This window comes from Plectrocnemia conspersa, unplaced genomic scaffold (assembly GCF_051122295.1).
Source record: "Plectrocnemia conspersa isolate PC_06_02 unplaced genomic scaffold, ASM5112229v1 ptg000005l, whole genome shotgun sequence".
Taxonomy (NCBI): Eukaryota; Metazoa; Arthropoda; class Insecta; order Trichoptera; family Polycentropodidae; genus Plectrocnemia; species Plectrocnemia conspersa.
Genome location: NW_028277169.1, coordinates 19,564,046 through 19,586,751, shown reverse-complemented (window position 1 = coordinate 19,586,751; position 22,706 = coordinate 19,564,046). Strand labels below are relative to the sequence as shown.

At 29.0% G+C, this 22,706-nt stretch overlaps 1 protein-coding gene across 13 annotated transcripts in view; it reads right to left on the bottom strand.

Moving 5' to 3' along the window:
- The window catches only part of LOC148235052 (uncharacterized), a 398,703-nt gene that overhangs the window by 131,103 nt on the left and 244,894 nt on the right, over nucleotides 1–22,706 (bottom strand). For all 13 annotated transcript variants that reach the window (XM_088185419.1, XM_088185421.1, XM_088185409.1 and 10 more), the window contains 2 exons: nucleotides 14,566–14,749; nucleotides 14,360–14,473 (listed from right to left, as the gene is read on the bottom strand). In XM_088185419.1, the coding sequence (XP_088041545.1) occupies nucleotides 14,360–14,473; nucleotides 14,566–14,749 (298 nt within the window). The remainder of the gene's footprint in view (nucleotides 1–14,359; nucleotides 14,474–14,565; nucleotides 14,750–22,706) is intronic.

The following is a 22,706-nucleotide window of genomic DNA, read 5'->3' as shown; positions in this document are numbered from 1 at the left end:
TGCGGGGACAAGAACCCGTGGCTTGCAGTTCCAGCCTCATGAACTATGCTATTCTAACTTTTAATTTACATTTTTGTTAATAAATTCAATAGTTCTATTGACAATTCTTGCCATTGTTATATATTTAATATTTTATCCTTGAACAATTTTATTTTTTCTTATGAAAATAACGAGAAGACGTGCTCTTTTTATATTGTTTTAAAATTATTATTTATAACAAACTGAACTGTTAATACAATATTTAATAAGGCTTTTCGTATTCGTAATATAGTGTGATAATTACACATGCGGAGCCCGACTAAACTCTACATCACCTTCCCCATTTTTAATATACCTTATCTATTTTATTTTATCAATTTTTGATACTGACGCCTCGTTAGTTTCGTTATGGTTTACTATGGTTTACACTCGCGACAGCCTAGGTAGGAGGTTGAGCTTAGCCTCAGACCGCTCAATGAACTGAAACAAAGACTCGACTAGATAAGAGTCTTAGTTACTAACGGGACGAAAATTTCAAGTTTAATGCAATTACTAAACAAGGAATTGCTGCTCATAAGTATTTTAAACATATACTTGAAGCACAGTGTTGCATCGACTAAGGCTTTGTAAATTCATATTTCGCGGCATTAATTATTTTAAAATTAACTATTACTGATCTGGTGTGTAGAGCTTTTAGAACGCTTACCAAGTTTATTTTATTATTAATTTTGGTTAAAGCTTTAAGCAACAAAAGAGGGTTAATCATGTTTTTTGGAGTCTTAAAGTAAAATACAAAAAGAAAGAAAGAGATCTTTACAGACTTTTGAATTTAATAGGAGGCCACGCTTACTATAAAGCTAAATTTATTCATTCCATTGTGACCTAATAGGTTACTCAAATGCGTCACGATGGCTAAAAAACAATATATAGTATTATTTTAATTTACAAACTAATAAAAATAATACATAGAAAAAATAATAAAAAAATCATATATTATTAAATTTAAAGAAACCGGACCAGCTCTCTGTAGATGACATTAAACAGAACAATGTGCAATTGCAATGCCAATGTATTAAGGAGCCAGATGGCGACAGCCATAGACGAGTTAATAATAGTATAGTCAGTAAATGCGAGTTAACACCTCGTAGTCTACGATCATGGAAAGGATTCGTCATAGAAATCCACCCTACATTACATCTAGAATGAGTGACAGAAACCGCTATGAAGAATAAATAGAGTAATCTGTTGTAGCCGTTGCTATAAATTATGTATTATTTTAACATAAACCCACAACACCTTGATCTAGATTTTCAAATAATTTTTGCATCGCATTTCGCATGCATTTATAAAATGTGCATATAAAAAATAAAAATATTAAGTGCGGCCCTTTATTACAAGATCTAATGTTAGTTCACATACGTAATTTGATTAAAATATAAAAGATAGAATACAGTTTCATGTACTTTTTAAAATATTTTTTTTAATTTATGTGATATGGATATTTATTAGTAAGCGATCTAACTTTAGTAGATGTTATTAATAATTAATACACACATCTAGTATAATTTGAACATAGCAGAATATACAATGTGATATTATTAATAATTAGATCACTGGCTCAGATTTATTGATTACTAATAGAAACAAAAATAAAATTGCTCTTATGTATACATACATATAATATACTACTAGGATTACTAATAGCATATAATACATTAACCCATATCCATAGAGAGTCTAAATCACTCTATAGATCGAATGCATTGACATAATTTTAAATCATCTGCATATAGAAGAAAACTTGAATTTGTAACTGCCGTATTTATATCATTAATAAATAACATAAAGAACAGAGGGCCTAGATTAGACCATTGAGTAACCCACGAAGGGGTGAAATATTTTTTCGACAATCGACCGCCATAGGCTACAAACTGTCTACGATCGCTGAATAACCGAGTTAAATCATCTGAGCAACCCAATTTAGACAATTTTTTTAATAATAACCCAAGACAAAATATACATTGTACATTCATATACACACATATGTATATAATGGTATATCACTAATAAATTTGCGCCATATCTCATTGTCTTTAATTAAAAAAATGATATTCAACGATATTTATTGTTAATGTTTAGTTATTACTCTCTTTGAATTGATATTTACTTGGAAAGTTAAAACACTTGAGCTTTGTCTATTCGTGTCTCACTCAAGTGAAACTTTCATACCATCAGAGTAACTTTATGCAATTACTTTAAATACATTATTCGCCATTAAACTTTACACTGATATTGTAGATAGCCGTTGATATGAAATTGATGGTTAAGGCGAATCTCGTTTAAACTTTGTGTTAGCTATATTACAAAAGCAAGTTTAAATTATAAATACGCTTTACGTTAGTTTATATTATAAAAAAAAAAAACAAACAATAAATTAAATATTTCAGGCTTCATCTTATATTAAATCGCACGGTAAACAAATAAGCTCACCAAAATATTTATATGTACATACTACGCATATCCGCGTTCTACGACCCATGGGCTACAAAGCATAACTTTTGCATGAAAGCCTAAATCGCCCATGGGATAAACTTGATGTGGTTTTTGGCACGTTTGATCCATAATGCTAATTTACTATATTAAACAATATAGTAAAACTATTTATGTGTTGTCAAGCTACGATTATATAATTACAATTTTCATTATATACACTATACATTAAAAAATACAAGTAGTTTTATAATGAAATTTCCATTGGGGAAATACTCGACGAATTAACAATGGTAGATTCGGTGCTTAAAGCGCGGTTAAATTTAATAAATAAATCTAACGGTGTCTCAGAATCTAAGACTAAGAAATTGGGTTAAATATTATGAATGTATAAGGAAAAGCGTCTTCTCTGGCTTGATTAGTTATATATTTATAGAATAGTAGTACTAGATAGTTTATTAAAATCAATTTTTATTTTTTTATGATGAATATCAAATTAAGTTAATTATTTATATTCGCATAGAAAACCATGCAGCATTTAACATAAGTCAGGCTAGCTTAAGGTTGATTTTTTTAATAAAAATAGACTAATATTTTTTTAAATGGATCAATATTTTTTTTTTAAAATACAAGCTACTAAATATATTAGAATAGTATGCATGTTGTATGGCATAGATATTTATATATATAATAGGTTCAGTTTTTGTACATGTTTGTAAAATATACCAAATTATAGGTTGTATACTAAAAGACTAGCTTCTATAGCATTTATATATATTAAAGATTGATGACAAAAACAAAATTAAGATGTCAGAAACAGTCCGTTATAGTTTAAATATCAAGAACGCTAATATTGAATCATATTAAGTGAATCAAAAATGTATCAATTTATAATACAATAATGTTGTATTCTAACAAAAGTTAAAGTTATAATATTGTATATACAAATAACCTTTGTATAAAATAATGATAATCATTTTTATTCGTAAATATCGTAACTCACCTTATCTCAGCCGACGCAGACTCTTGAGCGGCGTTCACTTTGATTCGATCTTGTGTTTTATTATTTTTCTGTTTGTTTGTTACTAAGGGAACAACAACTGAATTCATTTAAACAAACCAATTCGAAAATAAATGCACTTGTTGTTTGTTCTCTTAGTAACAAACAAACAGAAAAATTACAAAACACAAGATGGAATCAATGACGACGCCGCTCAAGAGTCTGCAGTGTCTGAGATAAAATCAAAATTATGTCCAAGATGATCAATATCGGTGGTCGAAACTATAGCGACTATCACATAGATGACACTACACTTTGCGTTTTTACAAAAGGACTAAATTTTGCTATTGCTCCGACACGAATTTCGTGCGAAGAAATTATCAGCAACGTGGAAGCAGGTATAGAACGTCTTAAACCTGAGATAAAAGTGGAAATTATGCAAGACATCTGCAGAATCCTGCATAAAACGAAATCACTTATTGCTAACATCAGCAAAATAGAAAATATTAAATTGTTTGAATTTAAAAAAAAGGTAACACTTAACACGCAGACCAGATGGCTCTTTAGAACACACAGTTCTTAGGAAAATCAATCATACTAATAGATATCTACATGCTAAGTCGCATTATAACCCTGCACAACTGAAATCGGTGGCTGCATTGCTTTACGACAGAGAACTCAAGAGCTCAGAATTGTTGATGAAGTCCTTGAGGCTAATGAATACAAAAAAGAGAAGGTAAAAATATGAAAAAAAATCGATATATATGTATAACTATATTGAACATGCACGCATTTCATTTGTAAAGGGAGTTTAGAAAAAATATAAAGGGTCCTGAGTAGTAAAAAAATCAGAACCATTTTCCATTCAAGTCGAAAAATCGGTTCTTCCCTGCCAAATGAAAAAGACTTAATTCAAAATGACTCCCAAGGCATTTATCAAATATTTTGTGCAGATTGTGAAATATTCTATATAAGATAAACAAAATGATGACTACATAATTAACTTAAAATACATCAGGACTTTGGCCAAGATAAAAAATCTTTTTGTTCGGACTAAATGGGATGCGGTTGAGATAGAAATCAATAAAGCATTATCCTTGAATAAAAGAGACGACAGAAAAATTATTTCGAGATATTGGCTACCAATTCTGAGCAGGGTGAAATCGGTAAATAAAAAAACATAAATTTACACTATTTCCAACACAATACAATTGATAAAAATATTAAATTAAAAATTAAAATAACTAATTTATTAAAAAAAAGTGGCAACACTGGTGAACCTCCACATGACCAGGTCGAGGACGAGAGTGACAGTTAGTTTCCGAGGATGAAGAGTGATACTCTTTGAAACTTCAGACGCTCACATACAAGTAAGATCGTGATGGCATCCGCAGCAAATATTGATTATAAATATATATCTCGCGATAAAATTTTTAAATCTATATTTAATATCTTAAATTTTATATATTTAAAATTTAATATCTATATATATATATTTATTTTATGATTTTTTTAATTACCGTGTTTGTATGTCAGTATTCATTTTTTACGGATAAACACGTTAATTAGCTTTGGGAGAAAAGAGGGCTTTTATAGAACGTCTTTTCTCACTCATATATCTTTTGCCAACGTTTCGACCTTTGACACAGGAGTCATCATCTTCAACGAAGTCTGAATTTTGTTTCGATCAATGCAGATTTTATGGCTGCGCCATCTTTGGATTAATCGTGTAACTTCTCATTTTATATATACACCAGTGGCGTACGGTGGGTGTTAATATTGGGTGTGCTATAAAAAATAAAAAAAGTACATTTTTTCATTTTTATTAGCCGAGCTTTTTCCCATATATAAATAAATAAATAAACACAAACTTATAATTATTTATATATAAAATCTAATCTTCTTTTTTTGATCATAAATTTTTCTATCACGCTGTCATATAAAGTGCTCTTGTTTTTAATATCCATAAGAATCCCTTTTTCTATTGAAATCAAGCTAAGCCACATAGCCTTTCTTGGCCTTGGGTACTTCGATAACAAATATTAATTCGTTTCAGAGCAGAAAATGAACGTTCTGCTGAAGCAGTACTGCTTGGAAGAGTTAATATTAGTTTGCCTAATTTATCTATTTCCTGAAAACCTGACTCAAAATTATTTGTGTTCATAAATTGTACAAGCTCATGAACAGATTTCTCTGCAAATTCAGGCAAATGATAAAGAACAGCAAGCTCATTTTTTAAACTTATATAATCAAATAATGTTCCATAGAATTGTTGCAGTTTGGTAAGTAATTCATTTGGAAATTTTCCCTTATATTGCTCATATTTTTCTTTCTCCAGAAGGTGAAAATATTCCAATTTGGACATTGAAGAAAAACGGTTTTCAATTTGCTTACATATATTATCAACTATTGTATTACATAGTTGGCAAAACGCGTGCTTTTCTTCAACAAGCAAATCATTACTCAGTCTTGGATAATTTTCTTCCGTTACATAAGAATCCCATAATGTTTCATAATTATTTTCCTGTTCATGTCTGAGTTGCTGCAAAATTTCGGTAACTTTCTTACAGCAATATAATATGTCAAAAGATTTGGATTGTAAAATGTTGTATAACACATCAGTTTTTACAAAAAGGTTTGAAAATATGTGGAGAAGTTTTCTTGTTTTAAAATCTTCCAAAAAGCTAAGAAAACCTCGTGCTTTTATTACAGTGTCGGGGCCCCATAGTTCACAATTTTTCACGACGTCTCGAAGAAAGTCCGTAAATTCATTTCTGTATTTTTGCACTGTGTTACTTAACCGTGATGTGTAACTCCATCTTGTAGGTGTAACAGAAGGAAGTCTTCTAGCTACAAACTCTTGTAAAGCATTTATTCGTTTGGAAGATTTCGAAAAGAATGCAGACAATCCATTTAAAGTTTGAAAGAATGATTTGCACACTTTTATATTGGAAAGACCTTGTTGTAATGTTAAATTCAACATATGAGCATAGCAGTGTGTAAAAATGGCCAATGGATAAACTTCGAGTACTTTGGCTTGCAAACCATTAATATGCCCACTCATTACACTCGCCCCATCATAAGTCTGTCCAACTAATTTTTCTTGAATTTGAAATTCTTCAATTATATTTACAACGTGGCAAAATAAGCCATCGGCTGTTTTATCAGAGCTAACGTCTGTAAAGCCAATAAACCGCTCGTAAACTTTACCTTCATAAACAAAACGCAAAACTGTCGAGAGCTGTGAGTTCGTCATTATATCTGAAGTTTCGTCAAGAATAATAGCGACAAAATTTGCTGAATTTACTTCTTCCTTAATATGATCTTTAATAACATCACCAATTGCTTCAATTATGTCATTCTGTATGGATGGGGAAGTACCACGAAACACCGTTGCAGTATTTGAATGAGTATCCAAAACAGAATCGTATTCTCGAAGTGCATTTAAAAATTCAAGGTAATTTCCTTTGTTTAGTGAATTACAGGACTCATCGTGGCCTCGAAAAGGTTGTTCTTGTTTTCCTAGATATACTACTGCGTCAATCATTCGTTTTAATATTTCTCTATTTTTATTAACTTGTTCATTATGTTGACTTATATTAGCTTTACGTTGAGCGTCAATCATGACTTCAGTTCGTTGTTTTCCAAACATTTTGAGAGAGAAAAATGATTGAACGTGTGACTGCGCTCTTTTGTGTTTTTTCAGTGCCGTTATCAGATGACTAAGGTCAGCAAATCCACTTTTATTCCACACGCTTCTTTCTTTGAAAAACAATAAACATGGCCAACAGAACAATCTAGATCGAAGTTCGCAGCCTGTTAACCACTCAGTTCGTTCATATGATGAAAATGATAAATGTCTTGTATATTCACATTTATTGTCTTTATGCTTCATAAATAAATTGGGAAGAGGTGGACGTGGTTTGTCAATTTTGATGATCTTTAATTTAATTTCATAACTTCTTTTTGAAAATGGATTATTCAAAATATCTTCAACAGTATTCTTCATCATTATTGGGGTAAATAAAAAAATATAATCTAGAATATAAAATTAAGTAGCGATCATATGTAAATAAGATAATAAACTATTTTACGCCAAAATATAAAAAATGAGTGACCTGTTATTGTGATATAATGTAATAAAAAAGCAGCGACGGACGCAAGAGTTTTTGAAGTACGCGCACCAAATTCGAGACCAATTTTACTACTGAGCGCTGCCAGCCGACAGATCGACTTCAGCCGTTAAATCTCGGAACAATTTACTTTAGTCGGCAGCCGCGCGCAAGGTCGGCGCGTTATATGTGTTGTTCCAAAACGATCGCTCGCGCGAAAACGTTCAGAGCGAATGACAAATACCAATGCATACTATACACTGCATATTAAAATTTTATAATTTTGCATACTACTGTATGCAAAATGATGTCGCTTTATGCCCTAAATTTTCTAAATTTATATTTTAGATGGTTTTGCGGGTGTGCGCCGCGCACCTAGCACACCCTGAATATACGCCCCTGATATACACATAACATAAAACATTAATTAATTTTTTTTTGGTAATTTGAGCTAATGTTCTGTTCATATACAGATGGGATCGAGTAAATACGACAATATCATAAATATGCAAACATTTTTTTAGAGTGTGCCAAGATATATTTTTTTAAAATGAAATGCTTTTGATTTTGCTAGCTGCTTTATTTAGCAATGCAAACCATAACTAAGATTATTTGCAATTAAATGTTGTCGGTGCACAGCGAATGCACGTAACACCGACTTTTTCTAGCATTTTCTTATTGCCCACTCTTGTTCCTCAAATATTTTTTTATCCAGAATTATTTTAATGCTCACTTAAAAGGCATTAATAAAATAAATAAAAGCAACTGGATTAATTAATACATATTTTGTTCCGCAACATATTTTTTTATGAAAATACATAGCTTAAAATAATCTTAGTTTCTTTATAACATTTTTCATTTAATTAAAAATTAAAATCTATATAGTAAGTCATAACGATCGCATATTCTGTATGAGAGAACCCTGATATTACAATAATACATCATTTTTAAACGCTTGTAATTAAATTTGTATTATTATTTGTATTTTTTAAGCCCATTTCGCTTAAAACGTGCAAAGCGTAACTCACGACCTCGAACGACATTTGATTTTATACCTGTGTCGTTAACATGGCTTTTACGTAATACGCAAAACCCTCGACATCCGAGTTACACAATAATGTGACCCGCGCGTCGTATTTCACATACTCGGCAACAACACGCAATTAATTTTGATTTGAACCCGCCATTTTGTTAATCAACCTACGAGCGGCGCGGTTTGTCGAAAGTTTCGCCATATGCGAAATTACTTTTCCAGCCCCTTGTTGTCAAACACAAATCAAAACATAAAACGAAGGGATGGTGATTTGATTTAAACGATAATTGATATTTACGTAGTAAGCCTAAAGTTCTTGGATTAAGTCCTAGTTGTTTGATTTTCATGAAAATGTGTTTGGACTAAAATAAATAATTGCTTAATAAGTATTTTGTTTATGATTCATTTGACACATTATTATCTGTTAATAATGTCAACACAACATATCGACATATTCACAGTCAGTTTTGAGTATGACTATAGAATCACAATAATAATAAAATATAATGTATGAAAATAAATTCTGCCTTCCATGTTTGTTGCGATGTTATTAGATTAGTTTATATACCTGATTAATTTATTTTCAGATGTTATGCGGCAGTCCAACAAACATTTCGCATAACAATTGTTATTCAGAAACCCAAGGTCACACGAGCAACTCATTCCAAAGTTAAACGTTGAAAAAACGAAGCGGGTTGAAAATTTAAACTTTCGTAAGTTCATCCGGCACATGGGATTATTTTGCGCAATGAAATTAATCTTTGAACTACGTGCAAACCATGTCTGTTGTAACAATGATAAGGGAAGGGGCTGATATATTAGCGTTCTAATAGGAGCCGTCGCAAGGGTAGCGGACCCTTAAAATCCAAGATCCAAGACGTAAATATTAAACCGCCAGCATCCAACGTAAATAACAATTAACGTTTAAATTAAATTACTGTCCCCTTACTTTAGGTTTTGATTCGAGTTTAAAAAAACTTTTCTTAATACTTATTAGTTAGGCACCTTCTAAAATAATACTAATACGTAACTTTGAAGTTTAGGGAACCACTTTGTGATAAAAAAAATATTAGTGAACTGTGGTAATTCAACTCAATGTATTTAGATGACTTGAGTTGACCATATCATTGAAATGACCATTGATTATTTTAAGAATTAAAACATGACAAACTTTTCCAAAATTTTTTTTTATAAATCAGTGTAGATAACATCTACCTGATTACCCATATGAGATTTTTTGTCACAAAATTGGAAAAAAGTGCAGATTCGTTCTTACTGATTACAATACACGAAAACCATGCTGTTGATCAATCAAGTATCCTTCTATATTGTTTAAAAAAAAATTGAATACTTTGATTAGTGCCGATAAAATTGACCATGTCATAAACTGGATTTCCTTTTTATTGTTGGAAGTTACTTTTGTAATTGCCTTAGATTTTGGAAAATATTTATTAAATTTTTTTATACTATAATTGGTATAATAATGAAAATTATACAATAATAAAATAAGAGTTATTTAACACCTTACTTAAGTATTAATTAAATACTTATAATCTTACATAAAAATCAATCTATTTTAATAAGATATTTAATAAAACTTCAGATAAATATTTAATATCACAGAATCACAGATATCTTAAATAAAATAATTCTTAACGTTAAAACATAACATTCGTTAGAGTACGTGCGTGAACCGAAAATGAAAAAAAATCAATACAATATAAGAATTATGAACGTGTTGTACGTGCACGAGTGATTTTTTTTATATAAAGAAGCTAGTACGTGCGGTATTATTATATTAAGTAATTGATAGCCAGATATAAACTAAGATCAAGTAAAACAACTTTTATATAAGTTCATTATACGGCTTAACTAGAAGAAGTTCCATTAATATATATATAAAGTTAAAGATATTATTAAAATTATAAAAGATTTTATATTTTATTATGTTATATTATACGTTAGCCGCCAAGTGTCATATATTTAAAACGAGCTATTTAACGCAGGATTACAGTACGGTTAAGTAGGGACATAAATTTAAATTTTAAAAATGTTTCAATATACATAGTCACTAGGGCGTTCAATATGCGGGTCTCCCACGCAAATCCTTTATAAATTACGGTTTTCGTCTGAAAATGGAATTGTCGAAATTTTAATATATGGCTGCTTCGCGGTTTATTCATAAATTATTATATCTTCTAGAGGATTAAAATGTACATTTTATGGTATGAAAATGCGTATACCTTCAGATATAAATACATGTTATAAATACACAACGTTCGTATAATGCGGCAATTAAATCCAAGGAATGTTTCGTTACTTGAGTCCCGCTTGCTTTTAATCAGTTTAAGGAAAAGCTTTATTTTTAAGCCTTTCATTTTAACAGAATTCCAATTATACACTGATAGGAAAGAACATAGTAAATTAAAAGCCAGAGTACAAAAATAATTCGGTCGGTTTTCATTGTTTATACGGCAATATATAATTTATTAAATATAATAATATTTTTAATGTTAAATTAGAGTTGTTTGTCGAAATTGTGCTTTGACCAAAAAATGTAAATATAAATAAAACGTGATATAAAGTACTTATAGACACAATACAAAATAATGTTATATTTCTTATTAGGCAATAAAATTTTATTTAAAGGAGACAATAATATTAATGCATAATCTATTTTATAGCAAACTTAAAATATAAATAAATAATATTTTTCTATGGTCAGTTGAGCTATGAATTGATTAGCTTGCTTAATAGTTAATTTTCAAAAAAAAGGTTACTTGTATTTTATTTTTAACAATACAATAAAAATTACCTGGATTTTGCCGTTCGTTATTTTAAATGCAATGCTTATTTTAAATATATTACTTAAATACTACGCCAATGAAACATTGAACCAATAAATAATATAGCTATTGATCTACAATTTGTCAGAAATTAGAAGCCGTCGGGTACGGCACAATGGCGTCTTTTGTCGCCGCCTGGCAACAATAGCCAGCGTTTGCGAATTTTCACATGAATAGTTTTCCCGTCGCTTTTCCACTGTCTTATCCAATTTATATCCTTGGTGAAAAGCGCGCGTCCGGCACACGCGACGTCGGACCTGGGCTCTTCTATCCCTCTTTATAAATAAATATACACCCAGATTAACATTAACACACTCTCAAATATATACAATGTATGTACATTCACATACCAACACGAGTGTTTCATTAACCGTTTTATCCACGTTAATATAATCCCCGAATTCAATTTGCGGATACGCACAATGGAACGCTGTTTACAAAGATAACGTTTTGATTTGATCAGACTTAATTTAATTCCGTGCTTTGTATACGGCGAAATGAGCCAATATTTATATTTCACTCGCGTCTTTGAGTTATGTAGCCAGTTTCAGTTATTTTTTCGTTTTTCATCAAATGTGAAGATGCTTGAAAGTCGTTAGATAATCGTTATGGATGAATAAAAACATAGATAATGAAATTTGGGTTGAGTAATTTGAGCTTGAAAAATACAGTTATTGACACAACTAAAAAAATATATTGTCCTATTATTGTATTATTTTATTAATATTAATATTATTCCAACAACTTACTATTTCCTAGATATTGTCAATTATTTATTTGATTTTTGAAAACACAATTAATCGTTTTTAATTGCATTTAAATATATTTTTTTTAATAATAAAATGCATTTTATAAATAATGTGAATAGCATAGGGGCTAGGTTAGTTCTGAGGAACACATTTAAAATGGGCATACACATTAATATATTATTCATTGACAGAATTCATGAACCTGAGCCATAAAAAATGTTGAAACTGCAAAGAAATAGATTATAATAATATAAAATAACAATTATGTAAAAAATATTGTTTTTATACAAAATAAATTAATATTTCCTTTTAAAATAAATAAAGAAATACTTAGTGTAAATTTAATATATTATATACTAAGTATCTTTATCTATTTTAATTAATTTTACCAATTTTTAGTAAAGCAATGGAAAAAATCAATATAAAAAAAAGCAAATTGAAAAAATTAAGGTACAGTTACAATAATAATTAAATATTTAATTCGAATTGATTGTAGACAATAAATTTAAAATACGAATCAATCCACTTCGAATCATTACAGAAATTTAGAAAATAAAATTTCGGCTTATGTATTATACATTAGACGTAAAGAAAATTGTCAATAACAGCTGTTGTTATTTTACATTTTTTACATTTCAAACAATATAAAGATAAAAAACCGCAATAAAAATAATCAGAATTAAGTTTACGAGAGGCGAATTTTTTGGCGTAACTTTGTAAAAAGCCCTCATACACTTTTGCAAACTGCCGATTCCTATGCGAAACAGTATCCTTTTCTCTGATTATAAATATAGTTCTTAGATTACCAAAGCAAAGATAATTCGATTAAAGTAGTTGAGAAAATCATTTGAAAATTTTTGCTTATTAAATACTTTCCACTTCGTATAAAAGCTTCCAAGAAAGCATTCATATTTTAAAACATCTGGCATAGACCCACCCTATTTATGCAGCCTTATAAAAATATGCGATTGTTTGAAAACATTAAAAAATATTCGGTTTTTTTAACAAAAAAAGTCTCTATGAACAAGGTGTGAAAATGAGAATTCTCGATTTGCTATTTTTATCGAGAAACGCTTAAATCAGGTCTCGGCAACCTTTTTTGGCTGTGGGTTAAAATAATTAAAATGTGATTATTAAGAAGACTATTTTTGGTGCTAACAACCATATACATATGTGGTCTGGTCGTAACATCGTAGCACGTAATCCGGCATATGTACATATATTAAAAAAATGCTTTTTGCAGAACTCTAACGGATTAATGAAAATCATAAAATCGGCAACCTATGACCCACGGATCATAGGTTTCCAAGCCTTGGCTTAAATAATAATTCACGAGAAGAAACACCAGTTACAACAACACAAAACATATTTTCGTTTCCTGTTATTTTAACATATAACAGTGATACTACAACTTTTGATCGAACTTGGCAATATAAAAATATATATTTTTATAATAAAAATAGATTTTTTAGACTGAGCAATAATTAAGGTAACTAATATTTTTTTAAATCATTGACAGTTGTAATAAAAAATTAAAATCAAATACAAAAAAATAGCTTGGATTAGCCAAGATGTTCAATACCATAATTAAGCGATAAAAAAATAGTAAACCTAATGTTTTCTTGGATTTGTTATTTAAATGCAATAACAACACTTTTTTTGCTAAAGAAACTCATCACCGGAAATAAAGAGTGAATTAAGTATAATATAAGTAAAAATATAATATAAACTATTTGCAAAGGCTTGATTGCAATTGAATCAAACCAAACTATTGATTTCAATAAGTACTATTCACAATTGACAAAACTTAAAGAAGCAATCGACTGGAAGAGGTCAGAGATGATTAATATAATGGGTATTATATTCCATCGTGATAATGTCAGAACTTACATTTCTATGAAGAAATTTGCAACTTGGTTTGGACATTTTAGTAAATCTACCATAATGTCTGAATATTGCACCATTTGACTTTAATTGTTTGAAGGTTTGCAGATCCCTATTAATGGTATAAGTTTATCAGATTCTTTCTCAAACAAGTTAAGAAATTCTTTAGCTATTAAAAATTTAAAATAAGGCCATCGATTAAAATGGCATATACATACATAAGTATTTTATTTGTAGATATATTTGCAATTGAATTCAATACTCACTCAAACATCAGCATAGTGTCTCCGTGGTCGGAGAACAGCACCACGGGCGGGGCGTACCTCTCATTGGGTCCGCATAATTCAGTCGTGCCAAGTTTCAGAGCTCCTCCGGTGCAACTGTAATAGCGGAATCCGAAAGTCAATTACGAGAGATTCTCAGATAGCGATATGCTGTAGTAGGTATGTGGTTATATAGAAAAGACGCTCACCTTGTGCCGTTGTGATGGCCGACGGCCAACATCCGATACAATTGTATTTCCACCCTCTGACCAGCAGCCGGTTGGAGTCTGTACGTGCACTTGGTAGGGCCTTCCAGGGCTGGAGATTTGATCTGGCCGGAAGTGCGGCCCGACTTGTTTCTCAGGGCGCGGGCGTCTATTGTCATGTTGCACACTGTGAAATGAGATTTTGCTTAGTAGTGTTCAAATTTACAGAAATTGTAAATGAAGCTTTTTTTGTGAAAATAAACCTTCACAATTTTCACTACTTGCAAGGTTGAAATACAGTAAGCGCAAGTTACTTTTATTACATATTCTAGACGTGTACCAATTTTCTCCGGAACACTATTATTTTTTATGTATTATTACAACCATTTACAAAGACATGGGTGTATATATTATTGATATGTATAGGTTTTTATTATATGTATCATAAAACTTAATCTGAATATGACTGCTATATTTTCAATAAGAATATTTTACAGGAATAGTGAGCATCAATATTTTTTTTAATAAGTAAAGTAAGTAGCCTGATTAATGAGTGAAATAAATCGTTGACTTTTGACATAAAAGACTTGGGTTCAAATCCTGTATGGAGCTTTGTGTTTTTTTAAATATGTATATATATTGTATCTAAGAGATCGGAACTACTGATAGTTAAATAATTTTAATTCTGATCGACCACCATATATTCAGTTTACCTATATACATAGTATATTTTCCTAATCTCATGGATGAATATCGTGATGTATAATTAAAATTAAGCTAGGTCGCTCATATTAGGTATTAAATATTCTCTAATCATGAGCTTCTTCAGCTCATAGAGAATATCTTATATGTATTCAAAAACAACGTATATGCTATATTTTCATTTTAGAAATGGGTTATATCAATTATATATCATGAGCTTAAGTTGCGTAATGTTTTCCTTGTAAAAAAATATTTTTTTATTAGTAGGGAGAGTTTTTATGATGTCTTTTATTAAATTCCTTCATAATAATTATTTTTTGCAGTATTGAGTATATTACAGATTTGAACCCAGGTCTTTTTACTAACATTGTTGGTCTTTCATTAAAAATATTTTTTTTCATTGAATGTGTATTTTTTATAAGTATTGGTAAAATATATTAATTATTTAACTTGTAGTAAAAATCTGGTGGTTCAGCATTTTAAAATACAAATATTAGTTTCAAAAATATGGTTCAACAGCATAAAAATCAATTGATTATACGTAAGCATACACTGTTATTTACACGGTAAATAAAACTACAAAATATTTTTAAAAAAATTGCAAGAAAACATTTTTTTTAGAAAATATGAAATCTATGCTCTCGCTAAGATCTAATAAAATAATCTTTCATTTGTAAACATACAATAGATCAAACATTATGTGATTTCATAACGCACTAGTATGTAACAACATAAATTAAACATTAGGGTATACTATATAAAATATTTAACTACCGTCTGAAAGTGTTTAATTATATAAACATTTTTATAGAAACTGGTGTGCCGCAAGGATGAAATCTTAGTTCACTTGTGTTTTTTTCTTCTGTTTATTACATATATTAACACAGCAGGTAATATAATATACTTTTAATAATATGCGGAAGATTAAAAATATAACTAATTTAGTTCTAATATTTCAATACAAAAATTTTGACTACAATTACTTACTTTAATGATTTTTTAACAAGAACGCTTACAATAAATAAAGACTTAAACTATTTTAGACACGAAATTGAGTATTGCCAATGCCTTTCTAACTCTTATCACGTGTTTAATTGTAATTGATTTTGAGTAATTATTAAAGCATGTTACTCGTTTTGCTGATTGTTTTATATTCTTGGCACTCACTTGACACCGAAACTTTGATAAATTATTTTATTAGGTTTTAAATTATATTTTTAAAAATAAATATAAATGTCCGTTTTTGAAAATATTTTTTCTTGACTGTGTTAGTATAAAATTAAGGGAAAATAACTATAGTTTTAGTATAAATTGCAGAAAAATATATAGCTATTTTAATTTGGCATTTTATCTGCTGCTTTTTGATTATGGAACCAAAAAAATAAAGAATATATTAAAACAGAAATTTAGAACTCACATACAGCAAAAATTTAATATATTTGGATTTCGATGATCAGACTGCAGTACTAGGATCATAAAAGTTTTTTAGTAATGTAAAAAGCCTTGAATATTAACTTTAATTGAAATGAAGAAACTAAGATGGTTTTTCTATTTTGTAAAAGATTTATCCTTGATTCAAAATGTTATAAAAAATAAAAACACAAAAAATCAAAACTCAGTATAATGTTTCGTTTTAATAATGCAATTGTATTTTAAGAACTTTATGTTGTTAAGTATCTTTTGAAACTTTGTTTGATGTTTGGTAGTAAAACTGTAATGATCTCTTGAATTGAACTTTATTTGTTTAATTAGTAAAGTTGCATAAATTAAACTTAAAAATAAACTGAAATAAATTTGTTAAACAACTTTTCTGACTGAGGATAAGCTTTTTAAAATAAATAATTTAAGACTTTCGAGACAAATTGGTATTTCTTTTCATTGGTTCAAAATGATTTTTTAGTGAGCAGGTAATTAGAACATTCACAATTTAATATGCAAAATATTTTGAATATATATATATAAAAAAAGACCAGTGGTAATAATTTAGTTCGATCATTTCAAATTAGACTTTCTTCTTAAATCTCACATATAAATATCAAGGTGAATAATTAAAATATAAACAGGAATTAACTTGTTGTGCTATTAGTTATGTATATGCATGTTTAATAATACAATTACATGTGATGTATGTATTTTTCTTCTTTCAACTTACAACACACGCGATAGCGTGTAGTATTCGCAGACCTTGCACACAAGTGGTAACGCGAATCCACCACAATAATTCTCAACCTCCGGCAATTTCTTCAAGTTGGACCACATATCAATTATGAACGGTGCAGGGGCAGTCGTGACAATAAAATGAAAAGTTACATTCAGAACTTGGCGTAACCCGGGTGAGCTTTTATTCACCGCCGGCCCATTGTTGCGTTGCCAGTTATGTAATTTTCCTCGGTGCACAACTTGAGCGAAGCTTAGTTTAGCGGCGACATTTGCGAACGACTTTGGCGAACTTGCCAGCGAGTGTATCGGAGGGGTGACAAAACAATGAAATCTGACGTTGCCTGCATTAATTATTGTGTCATGTGCGACTGCTCGGAGTTGTACCTAAATAATTGTTCGAAAGGTAGTTGAAGCGACCGCTGAAATGGCAATCAAATGACACTGTGGTTAGTTAGTTTATGCTCAATAGTAAAATATACAGTGATGCAACTATTCTGGAAGTTATATTTTTGCTGAATATATATATAATGCCATTTTATTTTAGGACTTTTTGACATATATTAATATATATATTTATTATAATAATTAGCAATAATTTAAAATTGTACTAAAAAAATGTGTTTCAAAGACAATTATAATTGTTGTTATACAGTTTAATTTACAAAGTGTAAAATTCTCGTTCCGAAATGTTAACTAGCTCGTACAATTTTTTTTTGGCTGAATGTTAGCATTAAAGATATTTTTTATTTTTTTTTACAACATTTAGTAATTGCGTATATTTTTCTTGAATTAATTAAAATAATTATAATTTTTATTTACATTTAAAAATTACTACGGAACTGAATAATTTTCTTTGCTACATTTCCACTCGCTCTTTCGCCACTCTTCGTATATTTATATTTTTTTATATTTCGCTTGGACCTCTAATAAAGCATCGCATAAACATTAATTTTGCTTGACGTTAATTAAAATAAATATGCGAAAAAATGTGCGACCCTCTCAGAGCTTGGATTGCGCGCGATAAAAATTAAACGCGAGATCCTTTTTATACGGCGGCACTACTAATTAGACCGATGGCCACAATTAAGTAAATTGCATACGAATAATTATGATGTTTGATTTATATACATCCTGTAATTTTTATACGTAAAATATATGTTCGGGTAAAAATAAACTAATTATATTTTATATAAAACATTATCAGTATATTTTTAATGAATGTTAGTAATAAACATGTCTTTATTTAATCTTAATAAACATGGTAATTTTTTTACTACAAATATGACCATTATGACTTAACGGGTTTTCATAATGCGTCACAATAGCCATTATTTATACGAAAATTATATAAAAAACAGGTACAGTGCATATTAAAAATATATAGATGACCACCATCGCACATCATTTTTTTCAGCTGCTTATTGTTATCGCCAAAAACAGCTTTATTCGTGATTCGCACCAACCCGAGTGACTCTCGCGTGTTTTGACTTGTCTGTATTACATACTTGTCTATATTAACAAAACACAAAAAAATCTTAATTTGCTGCTTTTTTGTATAAAAAGTATTTTGCATTTTATATTAATTATGCGAACTATTTATTTTTTTAATTATATATGTAATATAAAATAATAAAACCCGATGTTTTTGTTTTTTTTTTGTTAAAAAAACCTGAGCATTCACTTAAGCAAGCATTGGAAAAAATAGAAGCGTTCTCAAGCCGCATCAGACAAGAATAAGGGACGCGATCGTCCTTAGCAAATCTAAAAATTCATTTATTGAATAGACGCTACGCAGAGAATGCAATAAATTGTATCATAATGCTCTTATCAAAAAGACACTTAAATACAAATACTAATACGACCAGTACTCCCTATTGTAGAGATATCTCAGCAATTTTATTTAAATTCACTTTAACAACAAATACTAGTTTTATTTACTCGGATTTTAGATAATGAAGATAATTCAAGAACAAAATATATATACATATATAAAAAATACAGTTAGAGTACAGCTGACATCAGGTTGTTTAAGGCAAATAAATATCATATTTGTAATAAATTACGGGTTATAGATCATTACTATTTATCTGAAAATAACAATCAGGAGGTATGAAGTGAAAACTCCAATAAAAGCTTGCATATTACGCGTTACAAGCGCCATAAACAAAATGCGATTAGTCTTTACATCGCGCCGGCAAGTTATTAAGCATTTGTAATGCCGAGCATAACTCTTTAAGGAGTATCGCTGTACACGTACAGTGGTCAATCTTTCACTTTTTTGAGGTAAACCAGATAGTTATATCTTTACATACATTTATAACTGAAGAAATAATAAATAAAAAACATGATATCTAAATAATATTTTTTTAATTTAAATTAATGCAGATGATTTCTGTAAAAATACTATTAATAAATTAAAGAGTATAAAAAAACTAACATAACAAAAAAATGTTATATATTAATTTTATATAATATAATAAAACGTCTGTATTTATCCAAAAAAATCTAAAAAAGTCTAATAATATATAATAAATATGTAAAATAAATCTGCGAAATTTAAAAAGTGTTTAAATAAATTATTTAAACATACTAATACAAAAATGTAGTAAAATAAATAAAATGCAATAAAACATAATAATAAATAAATAACTATGGAAAAATATGTAAAATGAACTCACTCCAGGGTGTATACTAACAAATAAACAAACGTATATAAATTAACTTACTAATCAAAGGGTTATATTTCAACGGTCACGCAGGACTAAATGTTTAAATAAGAAAAAAGGGGGAAAGTCCCAATACACCCGCAATTTTTCGTAATTTGCTACGGCAGCTAATGTGGGTATGTAAGAAACTTCTTCCAAATCAATCGCTTAAAAGAGCAAAAATAGCGTTTATACAGCCATTTTCATACGGAATTCGCTTCCGCCAACACTTCATCAAAAACTTCTATGTGACATCCCCACAGTTTAGAACACAAGAAAGTTTATATAAACTTTTAACAAATAGAGCTACGATGACCATTGACATAAACGAAAAAAAAGCAGCCGCTTCTCTCTTTACACCAAGTCTAGTCCAGCTACAACGTCTGTTTTAAAAGTTAAAAAAATATAAGTTTAACCTGACCGACTAGATCCGTTAGTCGCAAACAAGGCTACAAAAATCTAAAGAATTTATATTACAGTAAAAGTATATTATCAGAGAACTTAGATTTTGACTGCCGTTTCACTAAAATCATAGCCAAATACAAACGTAACCTAAACGGGAGTAATTCGTATAAGTTAAGTTTTGGTCTAAATATAGAATGGACATTTCGCAATTTTTTTCACAAGATATATTTCACTAGCGTCTATAAGTTAAATTATTTTTTTTAACAGTTGTTTGGTGACAAATTACATGTTAAGGCGAGATCATTAGCAACAAAAATAAATATAGTTTCACTGATATTAACTACTGAAGTTATATTTATACTGGTAAAAATATAACTTTACTAAAAATACGCAGTCACTGTAACATATACAATAATTATTCTGATCGTATGTGGACTCAAAAAAATGCCTAATACTATTAATAATTTATAATTTAAAATTATATAAAAATAAATAAACTAACATTTATACGATTAAAACAATAATAATACAAAAGTACAATTATAATAGTTATTGGGTCACATGTTTGATTGTATTCGTGACTGTCAATGCCTTGTAAGGATTATTAATGAGGGAATAAGAAGTTAAGCCAGCAAGATTAACCTTATTTGAAAGTAATACTAAGAAAGAAAATACTATTTTTAAAAGAAAATATTTTAATGATTTTTTTTGTTTATTATATATATGTGTATATAAATAAAATGAAACATGTTTTGTAATATAAAGCTTCCCAAAATACGTAGAAAAAAGTAGCTTCAGGCAATTTTACGATACTAATTTAAATGGAGCGTTGAAAATTCCAATATAAAATGTAAAAAAATAAGTAAAATTTAATTAAACTTGAATTGATATCTAAAATAAAACCCTTACATATTTATTAAAATACCCTATAATCTACAAACTTGTTTTTTTATGAACTAGATTACTGTTATAAAATCTATTTTATTTTGAAGGTTCTTAATATGCTAGCAAAAACGGGCTTAAATGGCGTATTTAAAACGTTACTTATGATAAACTAATAAACAATAGATATAACCATTAATCATAGGTAAAAATTTATTAGGTAATAAGCGATAACAAATGGAAATGACTTATTTTTATTAATAACGTCACATATATAATATGTAGATACATGAATTACATTGTTATTGTTAATGTCGTAAGGTGTGTTAAAGTAATAGCACAATTTATTATTCATGGTATTAGGTATAAAAAGATTTATTAAAACAATATTAAGAAAATGCTTATTAGCATTTTAATGAAATTAAGTGTTTATTAATAAAATTAATAAGCGTAATAAATAAATTATATATTATACTAATCAATATAAATATAAAAATAAAGTCAAATTTATCCATCTATATCAGTGATTTCAATGATCATAGTGGCATTAGTAAAAAAACACAAAAAATAAAGCTTAATATAAGTTCGTTTTATCGATGCATTTGCAAAAAAAAATTAAAAGGCATTTTTTTTGATAATATCATATTTTTTTTATAAAAAACATTTTTATGATATCAGTTAACTTATTATTAAACCCAATTACAGTCACCTGTCGCAAAATCGAATTACTTATTGCTGTCAGAATCCGCCACTGAACCCAATAGTTCGATGCACTATCAGAAATTTCGCTGCTATTATAGAGTCTAAGGATTTTCGATATGTATGCCCAGCTTCTTATGTTAACCATCATAGCCACTACGTGATATAATATGCGCGATAAACCCTACTCGAAATTAACTTTGATACGGTTGTTCGTGCACAACTATTATTTAAACCGCCGTTAAACGGTTAACGATCCGAGTCGGGATTACTCGTTGCGCTCGTTATGATTTTATTTGAGGATTTAAAAAAAAAGGCGATGAATTTAACGAGGCGGCGAAAATTTAACTACGTAAAAGTGAACAAAGTAGAAATTTGGATGGGGGATGAAGAATTTCTTGCTTGCGATTGTTTGAGCGTGCATTATTAACGTGTTGAATCGCCGTTTTATTAAATTTAATGATTCTGTAAGAGGTCCATTTTAAAATTTAAGCGTTTAATATAATTTTTAATTGAAAAAATCATCAAAAATATTTATATTGCTAATATTTGTATTTCATTGACTAAAATGTAACATATATAAGTAGTTGT